General features: G+C 43.1%; 1 protein-coding gene across 1 annotated transcript in view; it reads right to left on the bottom strand.

Annotated features, from left to right (window-relative positions):
- Nucleotides 1-20,797, bottom strand: part of LOC138736290 (protein transport protein Sec24B-like) — a 63,290-nt gene that overhangs the window by 28,178 nt on the left and 14,315 nt on the right. Inside the window, exons 3-11 of the mRNA XM_069885551.1 lie at nt 15,203-15,309; nt 12,535-12,701; nt 10,960-11,062; nt 9,328-9,454; nt 7,256-7,365; nt 6,037-6,149; nt 3,314-3,432; nt 2,327-2,382; nt 141-341 (exon numbers count right to left, since the gene is read on the bottom strand). Coding sequence (XP_069741652.1) covers nt 141-341; nt 2,327-2,382; nt 3,314-3,432; nt 6,037-6,149; nt 7,256-7,365; nt 9,328-9,454; nt 10,960-11,062; nt 12,535-12,701; nt 15,203-15,309 — 1,103 coding nt within the window. The remainder of the gene's footprint in view (nt 1-140; nt 342-2,326; nt 2,383-3,313; nt 3,433-6,036; nt 6,150-7,255; nt 7,366-9,327; nt 9,455-10,959; nt 11,063-12,534; nt 12,702-15,202; nt 15,310-20,797) is intronic.

Below are 20,797 nucleotides of genomic sequence, written 5' to 3'. Positions count from 1 at the left end.
AAATTTAAGATAATGGAGCATAAACATGTTTACCCCAAAATGGCCTGATCCAGTGCCGTGATTTCTTTGAAATTCCAGGTAAACCTATGACCATTCTTTGACCACTAAGGTAATGGGCTATGGGAGAAGATTCAGCCTACCAGAGTACAGTCACCAGGATCTTCCCGTGCTTGCAAGGACCCACAGCCGGTGTTGGGTAACTGGGTCAGAAAAGCCGACACACGGCCACCACAATAAGCCAGGACCTTTTGCGCGACCTGCAGAGCTGGTCCAAAGACACATGCTTTCGTTTGAGTTTCTCTGAACATACCCGGCAATTCTTCGAGTAGAGAAATGATAAGCTGTGGCAGAGAAGTGTTGAATTAGAAAAGTCTTGTTGAAATTTGCAAAAAGTTAGATATGCAGTTAATGACTCAAATACTAAATTTCAAATGATATGTGGCTTGTTCTTGGACTACTACCGTAATCGTTCATGTTAATCTGGAATCTTGGCATTGTGTTGTCTCTCTCTAAGACTGCTACTTGGATTTATGAATACCTTGCTGAGGGGAAAGGGTTTTTATATTTATTTCAAGATATCAGTTAAAATATTTTTAAAAGAAAGATAGAAAGTCACGGCAACATTCAAATGTGCGGGTGCCTCAGAAACGAGGCACATTGACCTTTTCTCATCTGATTCAGGTTTTAATTTACTGTTATACCCCTATAGAAATGGTTGTCTGGAAATTCACTGACCTCTAGCACAGGCATATAGAATCAAGAGAATGAGAAATGTATAGGATCAATGATTTTCGTTAATGAATATTTGAAGATGATACAGAAGACTGGCACTAACATTATTCACAAATGGAGATTTGTTATCTCTGCCTTCATGGCATTCCTGAAAAGACAAGGAAGAGTCCCTGGAGTCCTTTGGTGTGAAGTACTCTTTAGTACGGTCAATCAGCTATCACAAATGTATTTTTTTCAGAGGGACCTGCTACTTCAACCAATCTGACCTGTGTTTGGATCTGATCCAATGTGTCTCTGAATAGAGTAAGTAAAGTAGTTAGTAAACAGTGCCAACTACAAACCAGCAGAATTCGTTTTTAAAAATCAAAGCATTTTGTTCATATTGTGACAGAATTCCATGATGTGAACCTTAATTTCACGCTCAGTGTAACAACTTGGGTGCAGCATGGTTGACATAGCGGTTAGAGCAATGCTGTTACAGTGCCGGCAATCGGGACCAGGGTCTGTAAGGAGTTTTTAACGTTCTCCCCGTTTCTACGTGGGTCTCCTCCGGGTGCTCTAGTTCCTCCCACCATTCAAAATGTTCTGGAGTTTGTAGGTTAAGTGGGTGTAATTGGGCAGCATGGGCTCATGGGCCGAAAGGGCCCTGTTACCATGTGTATGTATACATTTTTTTTTAAATTAAGTTATTAGTGAAGGTGAGATATGGCAGGGCATCTTGCCTGAGTGCAATATATACCCTGTGCATGGATGCTTTTAAGTATTCTGGACAACATCACGAAGAGCAAATGTTTCTAGCTGCGGCTCTGCATTTTTGAACTGTGGAGCAGAATTTTATGGATCGTGTGTTTATGGAGAGGGTCACACCACAGCTTATGAGGCGCAAGCAGAGAGGGAGTGTGGAATGTGAAGTAGATCAGTCTAAAACTAGGGCCCTAAATCTAAACAAAGCAAACAATGAAGGAATCAAATGCGAACGGGGTAGAATGGAATTGGGAGCTTCTTTAAAAGATGTGAAAGTTAATGGATAATGTCTCATATTTAATGAATTAAAGCAGGAACTGCAACAGAAATACATAGTCGTCCAGTGCGGAAACAGGCCCTTGCTGACCAAAATGCATAACCGACACTAGTTCCAGACACTAGTATGCAGATTATACAGAATTCATAATGGAAAATAATTGAACAAATACTTTGGTGTTGACCTCATGGAAGAGGATCATCGACTTGAGGCAATTTCATGTAATATTACACCTGTTTTATTACTTGATAACAAAGGAATCTTGAATCTTGCATGTTGACTTTTTAGAAGTGTGGCACGGTTTACGTCATTGCTGGCACAACATTATTACAGTGCCAGCGACCCAGTTTCAAATCCACTGCTGTCTGTAAGGAGTTTGTACCTTCTCTCCATATCCATGTGGGTTTCCCCCAGACACTCCAAAACATACAGGGATTGTAGGTTCATTGTGTGCATTTGGGCAGCACGGACATTTGGGCTGGGAAGGCCTGTTATCATGCTGTATGTCTAAATTGATTTTTTTTTCAAAATAATAAGGTACATATTATCTTTACAGGAAAGGAATTGAGTTACCTGTCTACTTTGCTGGAGATTTACGAATATCTCATTGTCGTTTGGGACAAAGATATCTAAGAAGAGACAACAGCTTGTGATAACTGTGAAAAAACACCATAGAAATTCAAATATCTCACCTCTGCCTGGTTGGTCCCAACAACAACTCATCTTTGTGCCTCCCAATATGGAAAACCATCCCATTAGATTTCCAAAGGGGTGAATAATTAAAAAAAAGGAATTAAATTGTGCAGGATAATATTAAAAAGATATCAAGGAGGACAGGATTTAAGAACAGAATTTCAGAGCACAGTGGCATTCAAAAGGGAATTGGATATTTGCAGAACAATGGAAATAAAAGCAGAAAATGAGTTCTTTCAAAAGACTGACATACACAATGGGTCAAATGGTCTAGGTTAATTTTGCTTTATTTTGATTCTGTGACCCATTCTGCCAACTAGTCGACAACAGGCTTGAACAACACAGGGCAAATCCTAATCCTGCTTCCTCTTGTCCAGATTACTTCGCGCTCGAGTGGGTTGGATAAAAAGTTTAGGATACTCCAAACATTAACAGTGGAGTTTAACCACCTACCCACCTCAGAACTAACAAGTGTGAGGGAACAAGTGCAACCACTGGGTCATCCAAAACCCAGAGAGAAGCATCCACCCATCACACAGTACAGTGAAACCCCTGGTATCCAGCACCTATGGGGATTGGTAGATGCCCAAGACGAGTATTCTCCAGTTGCTTGAGAGTGCGTGTTGCATGATTGGCAAACTAACGGCGAGGCATACCAATTTTAAATTTTGGTATTCTTTACCTATTTATTTTCCATGATTTTTTTGCCAGTTGCTTGAGGCTGCCAGTTACTTGAATACCAGATAACAGGGGATTTAATGTTCATAGTTCCAGCCCCTCTGAATAGTTATCCATTAAAATATAGGCACATTTCTCAATAATCATAGGCAAAACTGATTTAAATCCATACAATCAACGATGACCTACCATCGGTATTAGCCATAACCATCGTGCGGGGTTGAAACAGTCTGTTGTGCAATTGGAAGAAATTCACCGTGCTGGCAAATGTAATGAATCCAATGCGGGTTTGTGAATCACCTGGTAACCTGAGCAACAAGAAACAGAAAATAAGGGTGGAAGTGCGTTTAGTCACTAGTAAGCAAATGTCCCAGATTTCCCATGATTTTGGCTTTCATTGAAGAACCCATGGTCCAGGAGAGAGATCCTCAATCTGAATGAGCAAGCATGGATGGAAAAAAGTTCACATCAACCCATAACACCCACTCCTTGCAGGCGGTCATTAATCACCCCTGTTGTCTATCCAGCATTCACCAATGTAAGTTCTTGTCCCCAATGTTGGTTATGTACCTTTATCTTTGCAACTAACATACACTGTTTGACCAGCTGAGTTTCTTCAACCATGGTGTCTGCAGACTTTCGTGCTTTACTTCAGCATTTCAACTGGTTATATCACTGTCTAGTCATGGAGGGGTCAATGCACAGGACAGGAGCAGGCTACAGAGGGTGATGAACTCAACCAGCACCATCAAGGGCATCAGTCTTCACTCCATGAGGGTCTCAAGAAAGCAGCCTCTATCCTCAAGGACCCTTACCACTCAGACCATGCCCTCTTCACTCTGCTACCATCAGAAAGGAGGGACATGAGCCTGAAGACACCCTCTCAAAGTTACACAAACAGTTTCTTACCCTCCACCATCAGATTTCTGAATGGACAATGAACATAGAAACACCCTCATTTTGTTTATCTTTTTGGACTTTTTTTTGCTAAATCTTGCATTTATGGAATTGTAATTTATCGCAATTTTCCATCTGTAATTGCACAATAATGTAGCTGCAAAATAACAAATTCCACGACACATGTTTCTGATTCTGAACCACTATTAATAGGAATTCAATAATGTTCAGTTTCAATTTCTTAAAGGGGTTGAGAGGAACTCTACTGATGTTCTGCCCATGTGATTTTTTTAAACCTGCTGTATCGTCTGCCAGAGAGTAGGTTCCTTGGTTTTGTGTGGACTACCGAGAGTCAGTAACTGGTGCACAAGATATCCCATTTGTGTGAAACAGACTGGATGGACTGGGCAGATAAATATAGCAACTGCAAAAGCAGGTCAGAGATTGAATACTCAACTAAAAACACAGAAATGCTGGAGGAACTCAGCAGGTTTTGCAGCATCCATAGGAGGTAAAGAGATATAACTGATGCTTCAGGCCTGAACCCTTCTTCAAATATCCCTCCTGATAATCCAAAGCTTTTCCGCTACAGGTACTTACAAGTTCAGAGTAGGATGCAATACTCTCTGGATGAGTCCAGCTCCAGGACACTAAAGAAGCTGGAACACCATCAAAGACAAAGCAGTTCCCTTGATTGGTTGTCCACCCACCACCTCAACTGTTCTCAATTGGTGCACAGTGGCAACAATATGCACTCTGTACAAAATGCACTGCAGCTCCCAAGAAGAATAATAGCAACAAGCAATGGGTACACCAGCTCCTGAAGATCCCCCAGCCCCCTTTCCCTTCCCCAGCCATCATGATTTAGAAATATATCACTGCCCCTTAATTGCTGGGTTTAAATCCTGGAGCTGTCTCTTCAACGATATCTTCGCCAAGAAGACTGCAGTGGTCCAAAAGGTCTACCTTCCCAAGGCCATTATTTGGTGAGCAGACCCACTAGGACCACTGCCCAGTAATATTGTCAACAGCCAAAACAGTCTTAAATATAGAATGCATCTGCAGTATGGTGACTTGCCTGAGATGCTCCGCTTTCATAATAAAAACAATCTCATTGAACCTGATTGAGCAGTTCAGGTGGATAGTCAAGGTCCATGGAGACCCTTGTGAGATATCTTGGGTGTCCTGGTAAAGATTATTCAGTAGCAAGTTCGCGCTCTGCATTTAGGTGACACTATTTTATGTATAGCAGAATCCCAGAAATAAGAACAAAAAACTGATGTTTCTGGATGATGCTGTTTTTATGGGAATGCTGGTCGGAGACCCATAGATAGCGTCACAGTTAGCACAGTGCCATTACAGCGCCAGCTGTTTGAATGTGGCACTGTTTGTGAGGAGTTTGTACGTTCTCCCCGTGTCCACATAGGTTTCTTCCGGGCGCTCCATTTCCCTTCCACCGTTCAAAATGTGTGGGGGTTGTAGGTCAATTGGGTGACACAAGCACGTGGGCCAGAAGGGCTATATGTCTAAATCTTTTAAAAATATCATTTCAATTTCTGAACATTATGCAGGGAATTATTTTGGAATAAATTATCATCAATGACTTAATGTTAAAGTCATTTAAAACAGAAATCTAGTGTCCTTGGTTTCCATTGGGGGCCACTTCACTGACTCCTTTCCTCCAGCTCTCCACCCCCTTCCCTCTCCATCAGAGAGATACCACCTTCCCTCATTTATTTCTCAGCTTTATTGGCCATGTGCCCTCCCTGCCATATCCACCTGTGACCCCATGCGCTTCCCCCCACCATTTTATATGGGCACCTGTCTATTTTTTGCTCTTACCTTAATGAAAGGCTCAGGTTCAAAACATTGGTTATTTATCTTCATCTTTGCTACATAAAGAATGTGGTGTGACTTTTGCTGAGTCTCTCCAACATTTTTGGGTAAACTACTGTACAATCGCAATGACTACTGACTTACAACATCAATCTAATGACAGCTCTTCTCACCCTCACCTGTCTATGTTCTCCAACAGGGTTTTGCAGGCAATTTCCAGGTAACCAGTTTCCAAGGCACAGTCACTAACATCAAACACAAATAGGTATGTTATACGTCGTGGATGCCCAGCCTGAACAAGGACAGAGATAAGAGTGTGCAATCAGTGACGTCGATTTCTTGCCAACTGAGAGATGTATGACGAACATCACAGTGATCAATGGACAGTACATCGGTAGTGATGGGGGGGGGGGGGGTGGTGGTTGCTGACCAATACTAGAGGAGATGTTTCCCATAGCTGTCCCTTCAGAGAATGATGCGGAATACAAGAAGAAACTGTTCACCAAGAGGAAATTACATATTTGATCCCAGATACCTCCTGAAGAATGACTCATTTATATACCAGGATTGGCCAAGTGCTGGGAGCATCTTATCACTTACCAGTGACAGAAAGTATATCGGCAACAGTTGTTTTGCATAGAGAGACAGTGTGGTCCTGGTGGAAGTACTCGGTATGTCAGAGATGTGCCCAAAACAGGTGATCTGCACAGGTGAACCTGTGTGGCATTGTCTACAATGAGACAGGGCTTATCTTGTATAATTATTCTGAACTGTGAACCAGAGAAGTCCCAATGGAGGTAGAAGGCATGTATTGTACAGGTGTTCCACGCAAAGGCTAGACCTGGTCTATTTACGGTGGACAAAACAATGCTGGGGAAACTCAGCAGGTTAGGCATGCACTCTATATTGCAAAAATAAAGTTACATAACTAATGTTCTGGGTTTGAACCCTTCATCAAGGAATGAGCAAAAAACCATGAGAAGGGCTCAAACCCAAAACCTTGGTTATGTGTCTTTATCTTTGCAATATAGAGTTCACAGACTGACCCGCTGAATTTCCCCAACATTGTGTTTTTCCTTCAATCCAGTGTCTGCAAACTTTCATGTTTTACAAGTATCTACTATGGTACTTTGTAGAGGCGTTCTTAAATTTTAAAAAATGTTAAATATGATGCAGGTGGATTGTAATGTGCGACAGAGCACAGATGATATAGATGTGGATAATGTAAAAAGAATTATCCAGTATATAGATATAAGGATAGTCCAGGTAGTGAAACTGACTTTCGTTAGCATGGTTCATGAACATTCAGGAAATTTGAACAGTGAGACTGTATACCAGAAAAGTTTCTGCACAATGAGGCGGAATGTACCTGATACTATGCAGTGAAGGGGCTTGTACCTGATATTCCACTGGCACCAGGAATTCCAGGGCTGCATGCTGTAGTTCAGGCCGATTGTATGGATTAGAATAATTACCAGTGTTGGAGTCAAAGAGGAAATGCCCAGGAACTGGAAGAAGAAAGAACACAAATCACAAACTCTAAATGATCCAAACTCTGTTGTCATATCTTTTCCATCCTTGCCCTAGTCCCTGACAACTTTCTTGATGACGAGAATCGACTGATTTGCACCACCTCATTTTTTTAACCTCCGCAACCTCTTCCCCTTGTTACCTCCTGTTCTCCACTCTTCCAGCATACTTTCATTGCCTTCCTCTGCTTATATGGACCTTTCAGTCCATTAGGATATTGAAGAGTGCTTTATAACCAATTAACTATTTTCTCAAGTTTAGTCACAGTCATAACATGTTGTTGGTGGTACAGTTGGTGCAGCCTTTAGGTGACCTATTAAAATGTCAGTGATCCAGATCTGAATCTGGCACTTTCTGGAGGAGTTTGTACGTTCTCCCCGTGTCCTGCGTGGATTTCATCCAGGTACTCTGGTTTCCTCCCACCCTCCAAAATGTATGGGGTTGTGGTGTAATTGGGTGGCAAAGGTCTCAATAGCTGAAATTGCCTTCTACCATGTGGTAAATAAAATTAAAAATTTCAAAAAGAAACGTAACATCTGGTTTTCACACAAGCTCCCAGAAAAGTTCTATAAGCTGTGTTCTCAGTTATTTGTTTTGAGGAAATTCTATTGGATAAAGGAAGAACTACCATGTTGTTTTGTTTCCCCCAAAAAGTGGGATCTTTTGTGTCTAACTGAGAGGGCAAATGGTTTACATCCCATTCAGCACTCCCTCTTCAATGGAAGTTGGAGTCTAGATTCCTTAATGGCTGACTTTCTGGCTCAGAGGTAAAAATACTAGCCTCTGTATAACCCTGAACTCCAAATTAGAATAAATACTTTGTCTTTAACATGGTTTTTGATTTCAAAACTAGAAGAAAGGATTGAGAGTGCAGAGAAGGTTCACGAGAATGTTGACAGGATTTCAGGGTCTGAGTTAAAGGGAAAGGTTGTGCAGACTGGGGCTTTTTTCTCTGGAGCGTAGAAGATTGAGAGGGGACTTGATAGAGGTGTTTAAGATTTTAAAAGGGACAGACAGAGTAAATGTGGATAGGCTTTTTCAATTAAGAAAGGGGGAGATTCAAACTAGAGGACATGGTTTAAGATTGAAGGGGGAACATTATAAGGGGAACATGAGGGGAAATTTCTTTACGTAGAGGGTGGTGGGGATGTGGAATGAGCTTCCGGCAGACGTGGTCGAGGCGGGATCATTGATTACATTTAAGGAAAGACTGGATCGTTACATGGATAGGAGGGAACTAGAGGGGTATGGACCGGGTGCTGGTCAGTGGGACTAGGAGGGTGGGGATTTGCTACGGCATGGACTAGTAGGGCCGAACTGGCCTGTTCTGTGCTGTAAGTGGTTATATGGTTATATGGTTATATGGATAATCCCCAATATAATGCTAAAATGCAGGCCAGAAAGAAATCATAGGGAGCTCTGAAACAAAACCCCATCTTCATTTGTGATTATATTATATTAAAGTACCCATTATCTGGAATTCAAGCATCTGGCAAAAACAAAATCACAGAAAACAAAGAGGTGAAAAATATGCAGATTTAAAATTGGCGCTCCCTGGTGGTTAATTGGCCAAGCATGCAACTTGCAAACTCAAGCATCCGGAAAAATCACTTAACTGGCATATACCGATTCCCATAGATGCTGGTACTGTAGTTACAAATTGTTCATTATCTGAAGGCACTTATCTCTCTGCCAATTTCTATCAGGGTAAGCCTCCCCAGAGGAGGAAGGGCAAACTGCTGTTGATATTCTATGCATTGAAACAATCGTCAGATACAAAACTTAAAATTACTGATCCAACTTTCACGATATTTAATCCTGTTCCTCATAAGCTCTCTAATTTGACTGCAAACTCAAGATCTGTTGTTCTTAACCCTATTTCAACACAGTCTAAACATAGATTTGAACACTGAGTGTGCTCAAGATACGAATCCAACTACCATCATTGAGGGAGAAACAACTGTTGCATTTCCAGTGCTGCCAATCAGTGAAGGTGACGAAGGGGTTGATGTAAGTCTGACATGTTGAGCAGCGAGGGGGTACATCCGAAATCAACAATGGAGGCTCCTGGAAACCAGCAAAGAACAATGACGGTAAAAAAATTCATAAGTAAAAGACAAAAGTCTGCGAACTCTGTGGTTGAAGTAAAAAGACACCGCTGAAGAAACTCAGCTGATCAAAGAGTGTACTTTATATAGCAAAGATAAAGATACATAACCAAAGTTTCAGGCTTGAGCCCTTCATCATTAACATCGACCTCTGCTTTCTGCTAGCTTACTCGCTCTTCTCCCTCCCTTCCCTTTCCCTTTATCTTCTTTCCTCCAGCTCTCCACCCCATTCCCTCTCCAGGATGCAGACTTGAGGAGAGGGGAAAGATTTAAAAGGAATCTGAGAGGTACTTTTTTCACAGAGGGTAGTAGGTCACTGGAATGAGAAGCAAAGGGGTAGGGGCAGAGACAGGGATAATTGGAACATTTGAAAGACAGACAAGTATGTGGATCGGAAAGGCTACGGGGATATAGACCAGATGCAGGTAAATGGGATGAAGGACCTGTTTCAGTGCTGTAGAACCTTTCTCTGGGATGTGACTCTAAGATAAACTATAGGTATTAAGAATTAGGAGAATAGGGGGGGAAAGGGGAGAAAATGACACTGTGTATATTCAAGAGGGAAATGTTAGTGTATATTTTGGTCAGCATGGTTCATAGTGTGAAAAATAAAAAAATAAAAAAGAATTAGGAGAATCAGGCAGAATGCCAAAAGACACTGTCGGCGCTTGGAATTGCCAATCCCAATAGATAACTGGTTTTCAGATAAAATTCTATTGCCTGGAACATAAATTTAGACATACATATGACGTGGTAACAGGCCCTTCTGGTCCTTGCCAAATTTGTCCAAATACACCAATCAACCTTCAACCCCCATATGTTTTGAAAGGTGGGAGGAAACCAGAGCATGCAGAGGAAACCCACACAGACATGGGGAGAACATGCAAACTCCTTACAGACAACACCAGACTCGAACCCGGGGTAGTCTAATCGTGTTGTGCTAACCGCTATGTTAACCATGCTGCCCCAAATATTATTTCTTGACTGGCAATACTAAAGCACCCGCATGTGTTTGGACATTGGGAGAACCATTTAAGATCGAGAAGATTTATCAAGGTCAACATATTAGTTTGGATGAAATTATAGGAAGTTCCATGGACAGCTTAGAAAAAGGGTACTTTTGTTGCATAAAACTCTGATATAACTTGAAGCAAAAAAATTCAAAGCATTTATAGCAGCAGTACCTATTGCTTTGCAAGTTTTGCCACAGGAATCCAGATGTCACTGTTGTGTAAATCTATAGCTGGTGTCTTATTAAATCACAAATCAACTGCACTGGGAGTTCATCTGAGCTGTGGTACTGTGAACAATTCACCTCTCAAGTCGGTTCCTCCATTTCGTGAGGCCACAGCTTATGTGTACCTCAATCCCATTTCCTATCTTCCTGAACAAAAATCTATCTCAGCCTTGCAAAGGTCAGATAAGTAGCCTGAGAAATCATTCATCTCAATCAATTCTACTTACCGTGGAATGCTTGAACGGTTGACAGATAAACCCTAGAGGAAGTTTCACCTGCTTCAACAGTGCTTGACTCTGTGGAATATTCACCAGGGTACACTGAAAGATGCTACAGAAGCAAATGCAAACACAAAACATTTATAGCAGGAATGCTTGTACATTAATCAATGCCTCTCAGTTTTGAAAACCCACTGGTGGTTTGAACAGATGGTTCACCATGATTGATTGTGCGGTTTAATCCAATCCCATCAATACCAAACATCCACAAAAGGGAATTTTCATAAAGTGGAGCAGGAACAGTGTCTGCCATGGGCCTCCCTCATAATTTTAGCTATATGAAAGAGGAGGATTTGCATCTTGCCCTACCAAAGTGTTTCAGCATCAGTCAATTACACTGGAAAACTGAAGTGTGCCTGAGTGTCTCTCTGCACCTGATCTGCAAGCCTGCCTTTCCCTGTCAAGCATCAAAAACATAAATATAATTTTAACTTGGAATATTGGCAGTGAGCAAAAAGCTTTTCTTTATGAGGCTTTAAACTGTGAACTGGGCAGTTAGCTAAAGGCAGTGGGATGGAATTGAGAACTTTTGGAGTTTACGCTGTCAGGGGTGCTGGGCAATGCCAAAAATGACTCTTTGATGGCTTTATGGCAGGCAAAAGAAAATTTTGTGTACGTTTAGCTTAGTGGTTAGTGCCGCGCTATTACAGCGCCAGCAACCACTGCTCAAATCCACCACTGTCCGTAAGGAGTTTGTACATTCTCCCCATATTTACATGGGTTTTCCCCATGAGCTCCGGTTTCCGCCCACCCTTCACAAAAATGTACAGAGGTTGTAGGTTCATTGGAGTTTTTGGGCTTGTGGGACAGAAGAGCCTGTCACTGTACTGTAGATCTAAATTTAAATCACATTTTTGCATTATTTCATGGAACCGAGCACATCTGTCCTAAATGAAATGTTGATACTGGAAAATACTATGAAATACAATGAAATGCCAGGTATTAAATAGACTGATACCTTGCCAAAAACGAGAATGTTATGTTGTCTCCCCTCTTGAAATCCAACATAAATTCAAATGGGGAATAGTGTGCAAAGAAAACACAAACAAGGGTTACATTCCACACTTTTTTTGTGGTCAAAAAAAGGGTTGAGTATCGTGGGGGGGGAAGGAGCACAGTCCCACAGGCAGGAGGTATGTGAATAAGGGAGGGAGGGTACACCAGCAAGCAGGAGGAGGGGGGGATGTCTCTGTGAATGGAGAGGGAAGGGGGTGGAGAGCTGAATGTAAGAAGAAAGGAGATGGGGAAGAGAGGGAGAACGGAGAGTACGTTAGCAGAAACCGGAAAAGTCGATGTTACATCCGGCTGGAGAGTGCCCTCTTGGAAAATTAGGTGCTGCTCCTCCAATTTACGTGTGTCTTGTTTTAACAGCACGAGTCCGTGGACAGACACATCAGCACGGGAGTGGGGCGCAGAACTGATAACTGTAAGGTGAGATGTGGCACTCTGAGAGCATGAAGGTTGGTCTAAAAATGCAACTCTTTCCCTCTGCAGATGCTTCTGCCTGTGTGAAATGTTCCTTACTCAGAGCAGCAGTTCAATTTCCGAAGGTGAGGGGCGAGGTTCGGCTCAGGTGCCGAGGCTGGTTCTGCTCGTGGAACACCCTGGTGTTCCAGGAGGTTGACTGGCCACGACTGGACCTGTTGCAGGTTGGCCGTTGTCTCCCTCAGCTCTTCCATGGAGAATGCTTCCTGCCGGGAAAACAAAGTCATTCAATGCTTACAAAGAAGAAAACCGGGAATGATTTACTTTTAACAATTATTTATGATCAGGACATGGGTGACGAGTAGGGTTACTTCCTGGATCAGAAAAGAAAGGCTTGAATTTCCATTGAGTTGTCCTGTACTTTTTATAAAACATTGAAATCTGCAGTATAGTGCAGGCCCTTCAGCCCACAGTGTTGTGCCAACCTAATAACCTACTCTAACAATTGCAAGAATTTCCTGACAGTATAACCCTCATGTACCAATCTAATAGTTTCTTAAAAGATTCTATTGTACATGCCTCCATCCATTACGTGCCTGAAGTGAAAACACAATGCTGGGAAAACTCAGTAGGTCAAACAATGTACTTTCTATAGCAAAGAGAAAGATTCATAAGTAATGTTTCAGGCCTGAGCCCTTCATCAAGATATGAGCAAAATATTGGCAGACGTCCAAACAAAATGATGGGGGGGGAGGGGAAGGGGGAGAAGCACAGTCCCACAAGCAGGAGGTAATTGGTGGATAAGGGAAGGAGGGCACACCAGCAAATGGGGGAAGGAGGAATAGCTCTGTGAATAGAAAGGGAAGGGGCGGAGAGCTGGAGGAAAGAAGACGGAGGGATGGGGAGGAGAGGGAGAACTGGGATTGCTCTCGCAGAAACCGGTTCACTCTCTGTGTGAAAAATGTACCTCTTACATCCCCCTGCACCTACTACCAAGCACCTAAAAACTACGCCTCCTCATGTTAACCATTTCAGCCCTGGGAAAAAGCCTTGGACCATTCACACCATCAATGTCTCTTGTTATCTTGTACACCTGCATCAGGTCACCCTTCATCCTCTGTCGCTCCAAGGAGAAAAGAACAAGACCAGAACAGCTTTAAGCATTGGCAGTTGGCAAAGTACTTTAGAAGTGTAGTCACTGTAGGAAATGCAGAAAACATTTTGTGGACAATAACCTCACACAAGCAGCATTAATGTTGATTGAGAGTTTGATATTGCTCAAGGCACTAGGGACTCACCCCTTGTTCGAACTGAGTGCCATGAGATCTTTGACATGAATGTGAGGCTAGCAGACGGGGCCTCCGTTTGACATCTCATCTGAAAGTGCTGCACTCCTTCAATATTGTCAACGTGGATTTCTTTGCACAGGTTCCTGGAGAATGTTATGATGGAATCTTCTGATTCTGAGAAGACAAGTATGCCTCTGCAAACATGCCAGATTCAATCCTCATCTCAGGTAAGGCAGCATTTAGAGCTGAGCGAAACATGAACGTCTGCAGTCACTGCGATTGCAATTAAAAAAGAACAGAAATGCTGGGGGATCTCAGCAGAGCTTGCAGCGCCCATAGCAGGTAAAGAGATATTTTTTCATTTTAATTCTTAAAAATTTAGGCAGACAGCACGGTAACAGGCCCTTCCAGCCCACGAGCCCGTGCCATCCAATTAACCTACTGTAGAGCTCGTCGAAAGAATCAAAGACTTGTTGATCCAAACCAAGGCTTTTATTAGCAAAAGACAGGAGCTCTTCACAGGTGGCCGACCAGTCCGGAATGATCTGACCTGGCTAGGGACACAACCCTTTAAGGCCCAGACAGTAGGCGTGGCTAAGCTCTCAGCCAATCGCTGTAAGCACAGTCTAGATACTGTAACTATATACACTATATACATTGGTGATAGATCTGTACTATCACACCTACATTTTTGAGGGTGGGATGAAACCAGAGACACCAGGGAAAACCCGTGGAAGTCATGGATAGAATGTACAAACTACTTACAGACAGCGCCAGATTCGAACCCAGTTCACTGACGCTATAAAGCCGCTTCACTAACTGCTATGCTAACCAGGCTGCCCCAAGTTTCCATGCCAGGATGTGTTTATGAGCCTCCTTCCCTGTGAAGCAGTCAAGTTTAGTTGGTTTCTTCTATACTTTTGTCCAACCGACTGTATAAAAAACAATATTTTATGATATCAGTCTGTGGGGGCTGTCAGGGTTTACAAGTATCAGAATCGGAATGAGAATGAGAATTCATTGTCATGGACATGTCACGAAATTCGATGTTCTGCGACAGTACAAACATTTAGATGAACCTTACAAAACTAAATAAAAATAGTGTATGAAAAGTCAAAGTAAGGCAATGTTTTTGGTTCATTGGTCATTCAGGAACCTGAAGTTAGAGAGAAAGAAACTGTCCTTGTGCCACTCAGTGCTTGTCTTCAGGCTCCTGCACCTCTTTCCTGATGGCAGCAGTGGGAACAAGGCATGGCCTGCATGGTGAGAGTCCTCAAGGACAGAGGCTGCTTTCTTAAGCCACCACCTCATGTAGATGTCCTTGATGGAGTGCAGACTGGTGCCCGTGATGTGCAGGCCGAGTTAACAACCCTCTGGAGTTTTTTTTTCCTGTCCTGTGCAATGGCACCTGACAGTGATGCAACCACCCAGAATACTCTCCACACTACATCTGTGGAAGTTGAACGTGATGTACTAACCTGAGTTTCTGAACTCCCCAATCCTGACAACCACAATGCCTGGTTCTGCAAACTCTGCACTGGGTGGGTGTTTGACTGGAATCCAATGGCCCCATTGGAATGCTGAGCTGAGAAGGGAAACATGGTTAGGTTCAGCGGTCACTCAACATGACATGAACAATGACGCTGCTTAACCTAACCCATACATTCATTATCCAAATTCAAAAACAGGGAGAGAATTTTGAACAAGTTCCAAAGCATCTGATAAATATGACAAAATACAATAAAACCTCTGCTGTCTGGAATTCAAGCAACTGGCAGCAAAACCAAGGAAAATAAATCCAAAAAAAAACCTAAAATCAATAAGAATCAATTAAAAAAAAGTTTAAAATTGTAAAAGTAAATGTTGTCTGAATTAACACATAAACCTTTGGTGAAGATGCGAGCAAATATTCAGCCAGCGGAGGGCCTTGGCCATGCAGCTGTTTGAATAAAATGTCGTTGCCCAGGTTGATGTTGCTTGCCATTCGAGTGACTCTCTTAAAGTGTCTGCTTATCCCTGCTTAGTAAGAGTTGCCCTGGTCAAAGGCTATATCTGTAAACTTGGTGGGGGGGCGGGGGGGGAAGGTTAATTACCCGTAGTTATTGTTCATCTGGAATATTTTGCCCAAGGTAGGAATAGCAAACACCAGGGCAGTATGTACAAAGTGAAGGGAGGGAAGTTTAGGGGAGACATCAAGGGTAATTTTTTTTTTACACACAGAGAGTTGTAAGGGCCTGGAATGCCACGGTCTCATTGAGTGGTGGAGCAGGCTCAATGGACCGGATGGCCGACTCCTGCTCCTATGGATGGTGGTGGAGGCTGAAACAATAGGGGCATTTAAGAGACTCTTAGACAGGCACATGGATGAAAGAAAAATCAAGGGTTACGAGGCAGGAAGGGTTTAGTACATTTTTGGGGAAGGAATAGATGGCTAGGTACAACATCAAGCGTTGAAGGTCATGTCTGTTCTAGGAGACTCAAGCAACCAGTAAAATGTGTTTATCCAGCATCTACCAATGCCCCTCGGTGCCAGATACCAGGGGCTTTACTGTATACTGTCTCAGGAATTAGAGTGAAAATAAAACAAAGCTAAAAATAGATGAGGTACTGAGGCTCAGGAATGTTGGAAACAAAGGAAGACTAGCCCAGGAGGTGGGGAGCAGGCAGCCAGAGAAGAACATCCAGGAGCAGCCTGTCAGCAGATGGTCTGGAAGTGAGGAGGCCATCTGGAATGAAGCAGACAGCAGACAGCAGACTGCTTGAGAGTAGGTGAGCAATCTCGGAGCAAGCACAGATCAGTCAGACTGAAAACAAATGGGAGGACACAGTCTGGGATTGACTGAATAACGTACAGTCTGGGATTGAGTAACATAAAAGAAATGGTCAATTGTAATATCCTTGTACTGCGCCAGCCATGAAATTACTTTTCAAGTAAAAACAATGCTGGAGAAACTCAACAAGTCACTCAATGTACTTTATTCTTCTTTGGCTTGGCTTCGCGGACGAAGATTTATGGAGGGGGTAAAAGTCCACGTCAGCTGCAGGCTCGTTTGTGGCTGACAAGTCCGATGCGGGACAGGCAGACACGGTTGCAGCGGCTGCAGGGGAAAATTGGTTGGTTGGGGTTGGGTTTTTCCTCCCTTGCCTTTTGTCAGTGAGGTGGGCTCTGCAGTCTTCTTCAAAGGAGGTTGCTGCCCGCCAAACTGTGAGGCGCCAAGATGCACGGTTTGAGGCGAGATCAGCCCACTGGCGGTGGTCAATGTGGCAGGCACCAAGAGATTTCTTTAGGCAGTCCTTGTACCTTTTCTTTGGTGCACCTCTGTCACGGTGGCCAGTGGAGAGCTCACCATATAACACGATCTTGGGAAGGCGATGGTCCTCCATTCTGGAGACGTGATCCACCCAGCGCAGCTGGATCTTCAGCAGCGTGGACTCAATGCTGTCGACCTCGGCCATCTCGAATACTAGATACATAACCATTGTTTCAGGCTTACATAAAAAATAGGAGCAGGAGTTGGCCATCTGATCCATCGATTCTGCTCTACCATTCAATGAGATCATGGCTGATCTGATGATACACATATCTCCACCTACCTGCCTTTTCCCTATATCTCTGAATTCCCCTGCTATATACAAATCTATCTAACCTTGTGATAAATAGATTGACTGAGGTAGACTCCACTGCTTCAATGGGCAACAAATTCCACAAATTCACCACATCCTCATCTCTATCTAAATCTACTACCCAGGGTCTTGAGGCTATGTCCCCTGGTTCTAGTCTCCCCCAAAAATTCAAACAACTTACCTACCTCTATCTTATCTATGCCTTTCATAATTTTATACGTTTCCATAAGATCCTCGCTCATTCTTCTAAATTCCAGCGAGTACAGTCCCAGATGATTCAATCTCTCCTCATAGACTATCCCCTCATCTCTGGAATCAACTAGAACTGCACATAGTTCTCCAGATGCAGCCTCACCAGGACCTTATACTGTTGCAGCTGAACCTCCCTGCTCCTAAATTCCATCCCTCCAGCAATGAAGAGCAACATTCCATTTGCCTTCTTGATAACCTGCTGCACCTGCAGACCAACCTTTTGTGATTCATGCACAGGCACTCCCAAGTCATGCTGCAATTGCTTTCCATTTAAATAACAATCTGATCTTCCTTTTTTCCCATCACCCTTCATGAGCCATTCATCAAAGTAAGAACAAAATATAGGCAGGCACCTGAATAAAATGGTGGCGGGGAAGGGGAAAGATCAGGAGGAGGAGCAGCACAGGTAAGAGGTAATCGATGGATAAGGGAGGGTGGGCATAGCAGGGGGACTAGCTCTGTGAATGGAGAAGGAAAGGTGTGAAGAGCTGGAGGAAAGAAGAAAGGGAGCCTCCCACCCCCATTTTGCACCCTAGGCCAGGCTGAGTGTGGGAAAGTTGCTGACTAGGCTGAGCGGGGGGTGGGGGGGGGGCGGTAGGGTGCTGATAAGACTGAGCGGTGGGTTCAATACCTGATGTGACATTCAACATGCACTGCACCACTTCCTTCCTCCACTTTAACAGTCTAATGCTCATTAGTAAGAACCACATCATTCATGAGGAAGAAGGGCTGGAACTGTCTGCACCCTAGATGACTGCCCTGTTGGCCTTATGGAGGCACCAGCCCTGGGAATAGGGAAGAGAGCAAGAACAGGAAGTGGGTTAGCAGGAACCAGAGAAGTCCGGATGGAGAGGGCCCAGATGGAATATTAGGTGTTGCTCCTCCAATTTACGGGTGGCCTTGGTTTGACAGTTCATGAGGCCATGGACAGACATATCAGTGCAGGAGTGGGGCACAGAATTGATTGGTTGGTCCTGTCATTAATGGAGACAGAGCAAAGGTGCTCAGGTCAGCAATCTCCCAGTCTCTCCGATACAGAGAAGGCCACAACGGAAGAACAGAATGCAGTAGATGACCTCCACCGGTTCACGTGAAGTGCTGCTTCACTTGAAAGGACTATTTGGGGCCGTGAGTGGTGGTGTGGGGGCAAGTGTGGCACTCCCTGCAGCCACAGGGGAAGGTGCCAAGGGGACAATTGGTGGGGAAAGCTGAGTGGATGAAGGGGTCTTGAAGGGAGTGGTCCCTACAGAAGGCGGAGAGCAGAGGAGATGGGAAGATGTATGGTGGTTGGTTCATATAGTACGTGACAAAATTACTTTTTAAGTCTTTTTCATGACCATTGTCAAAAAAGTTTCAGAGAAGTTACACTTGAGAAGAATGCACAACTAATAAAAGATTGTAAAAATGAATGTATTGAGAGATAGGGCTACAAATTAATATTTTTTTCCACAAAGTCGGTGCAGTACCTTCTCCCCCTCCATGGTTTTGGAGCGCAAATGAGTTGTGCTACCACTGGTGAACTGCTTTGGATCATATCACCATTGTTTTGCAAGCAAACCACGTGAACCAATCAGGCCTTGCAAATAATAAGTGTGACCAGCTACTTGTTTTGGTGGCATAGAAGGATTTTTCTGTACACAGCACCATTTTTTTAATGACCATCTGAAGAGATTGAAAAGTGTATAAGACAGTATTTAAATCTTAAAAACATCATCCTAAAACCAGGGGTTTTATACGCCAAAATAAAATTCAAAACTCAGCAGCAAAGTCTCAGTGCTCCCCCCACACCAAGTATAAAATACGAACCTTAACAGATTTCAAGATTCAATTCAATTTATGGTCATGTAATAAAGACAGTGCAATATTACATGGAATTTATTTTTGTTTGCGTAAGGCAGGCAGATTCGCCTCCAACAGAATTTGCCTGAAGCTCCCCTTACAGTCTGAGAAAGACAAACAAAAGAGTAATCGTGTGCCCGTGAACTCGTCTACAGCACTCCCACAGCACCTGCAACTGCACAGAGTCCAGTCCAAACCATCAGCAGCCGAGCTCCAGATCTGAACCTCTGACAGGATCAACGAGGTCTCAGAGCTATCCGTGCCAAGTATAAAATCCAAACCTTAACAGCAGAGTCTCAGAGCTCCCCCCAAGGGGTCCATCTGCCCAGTCCGACTGCCGTCAGCTCTGTACAGGATTTTAATGGCCAGTTAAAAGGAACAACTATTGGCTCCTTTAAAATATGCTAATACAATTTAAACCTTTACTGGGTCATTTGTTTTTAAAATATTGTGGCAGCATCACTCCACTAGCCAATGGGATGATTGATAAGGACTATTGAGGCAGTAATTCATGGGGTAGTCTTACAAACCGAGTGTTTCTCAAAACTTGCATTTTAACTGGAAATTCCGGGGGCTGTCATACACAAGTTGTCTTCTACATTGAAATATCAGTAAAACAAACTTAGTATCTTGACAAGAGCTGTCTGAGGTGGAGGGTGAGATAGCGAGAGGACAAGAGAGGGAATGGAGAGAAATTAATGGATACGTAAATTGATTGATGCTTCCAATATATTGCATGGAAATCTAAATATTAACATACATTTCGATATAACACTAAAAGATGGAGCAGAAGAGAAAGTGTGAGATTGAGTCAAATGCAGGTCTGCATCATCCTACAGTAGAGATTGATCAAATGTTTCCGATCTCCCCTGTCCACTCCCCAGTCAGTTGGCCGTATCTGATAATAGCTCTGATTTCAGAAGCAAATACCATTTGAAACAGACACTTCATCCTCAAACCAAACCATACAGATGGCTGAATTTTAATTAGTATTACAGATCATCAATCATTCATACCAGCAGCAGATTGTATCACTTTTCTCACTGCAATAATTTTGCCTCTTGCTGGCACCGCTACAAAAATAGTTCACTGCATGGCAGCAGCCACAGATGTAGTCTTGAGGCAGGCTATTCATTCTTTGAGGGGATCTACTTAAATCCATCAAGAGATGGTGTCTGTATGATCTATCACAGACTCTTGTGGGGTCAACATGGGAACTGATCAAAGATATCAAGAAAGCATACGTGATTTTTAGCAGTTTACATAACGGATGTGCAGATAATTTGCACATGTGTACTCGTCCACATAACCATTTTTAGGGTACATTTAGTGATTTCTGTGACAATCAAAGCTAGCAG

Source organism: Narcine bancroftii, chromosome 6 (assembly GCF_036971445.1).
Source record: "Narcine bancroftii isolate sNarBan1 chromosome 6, sNarBan1.hap1, whole genome shotgun sequence".
Classification (NCBI taxonomy): Eukaryota; Metazoa; Chordata; class Chondrichthyes; order Torpediniformes; family Narcinidae; genus Narcine; species Narcine bancroftii.
Note: the sequence above shows the minus strand (reverse complement) of the source record. Positions and strands in the feature narration are given on the sequence as shown.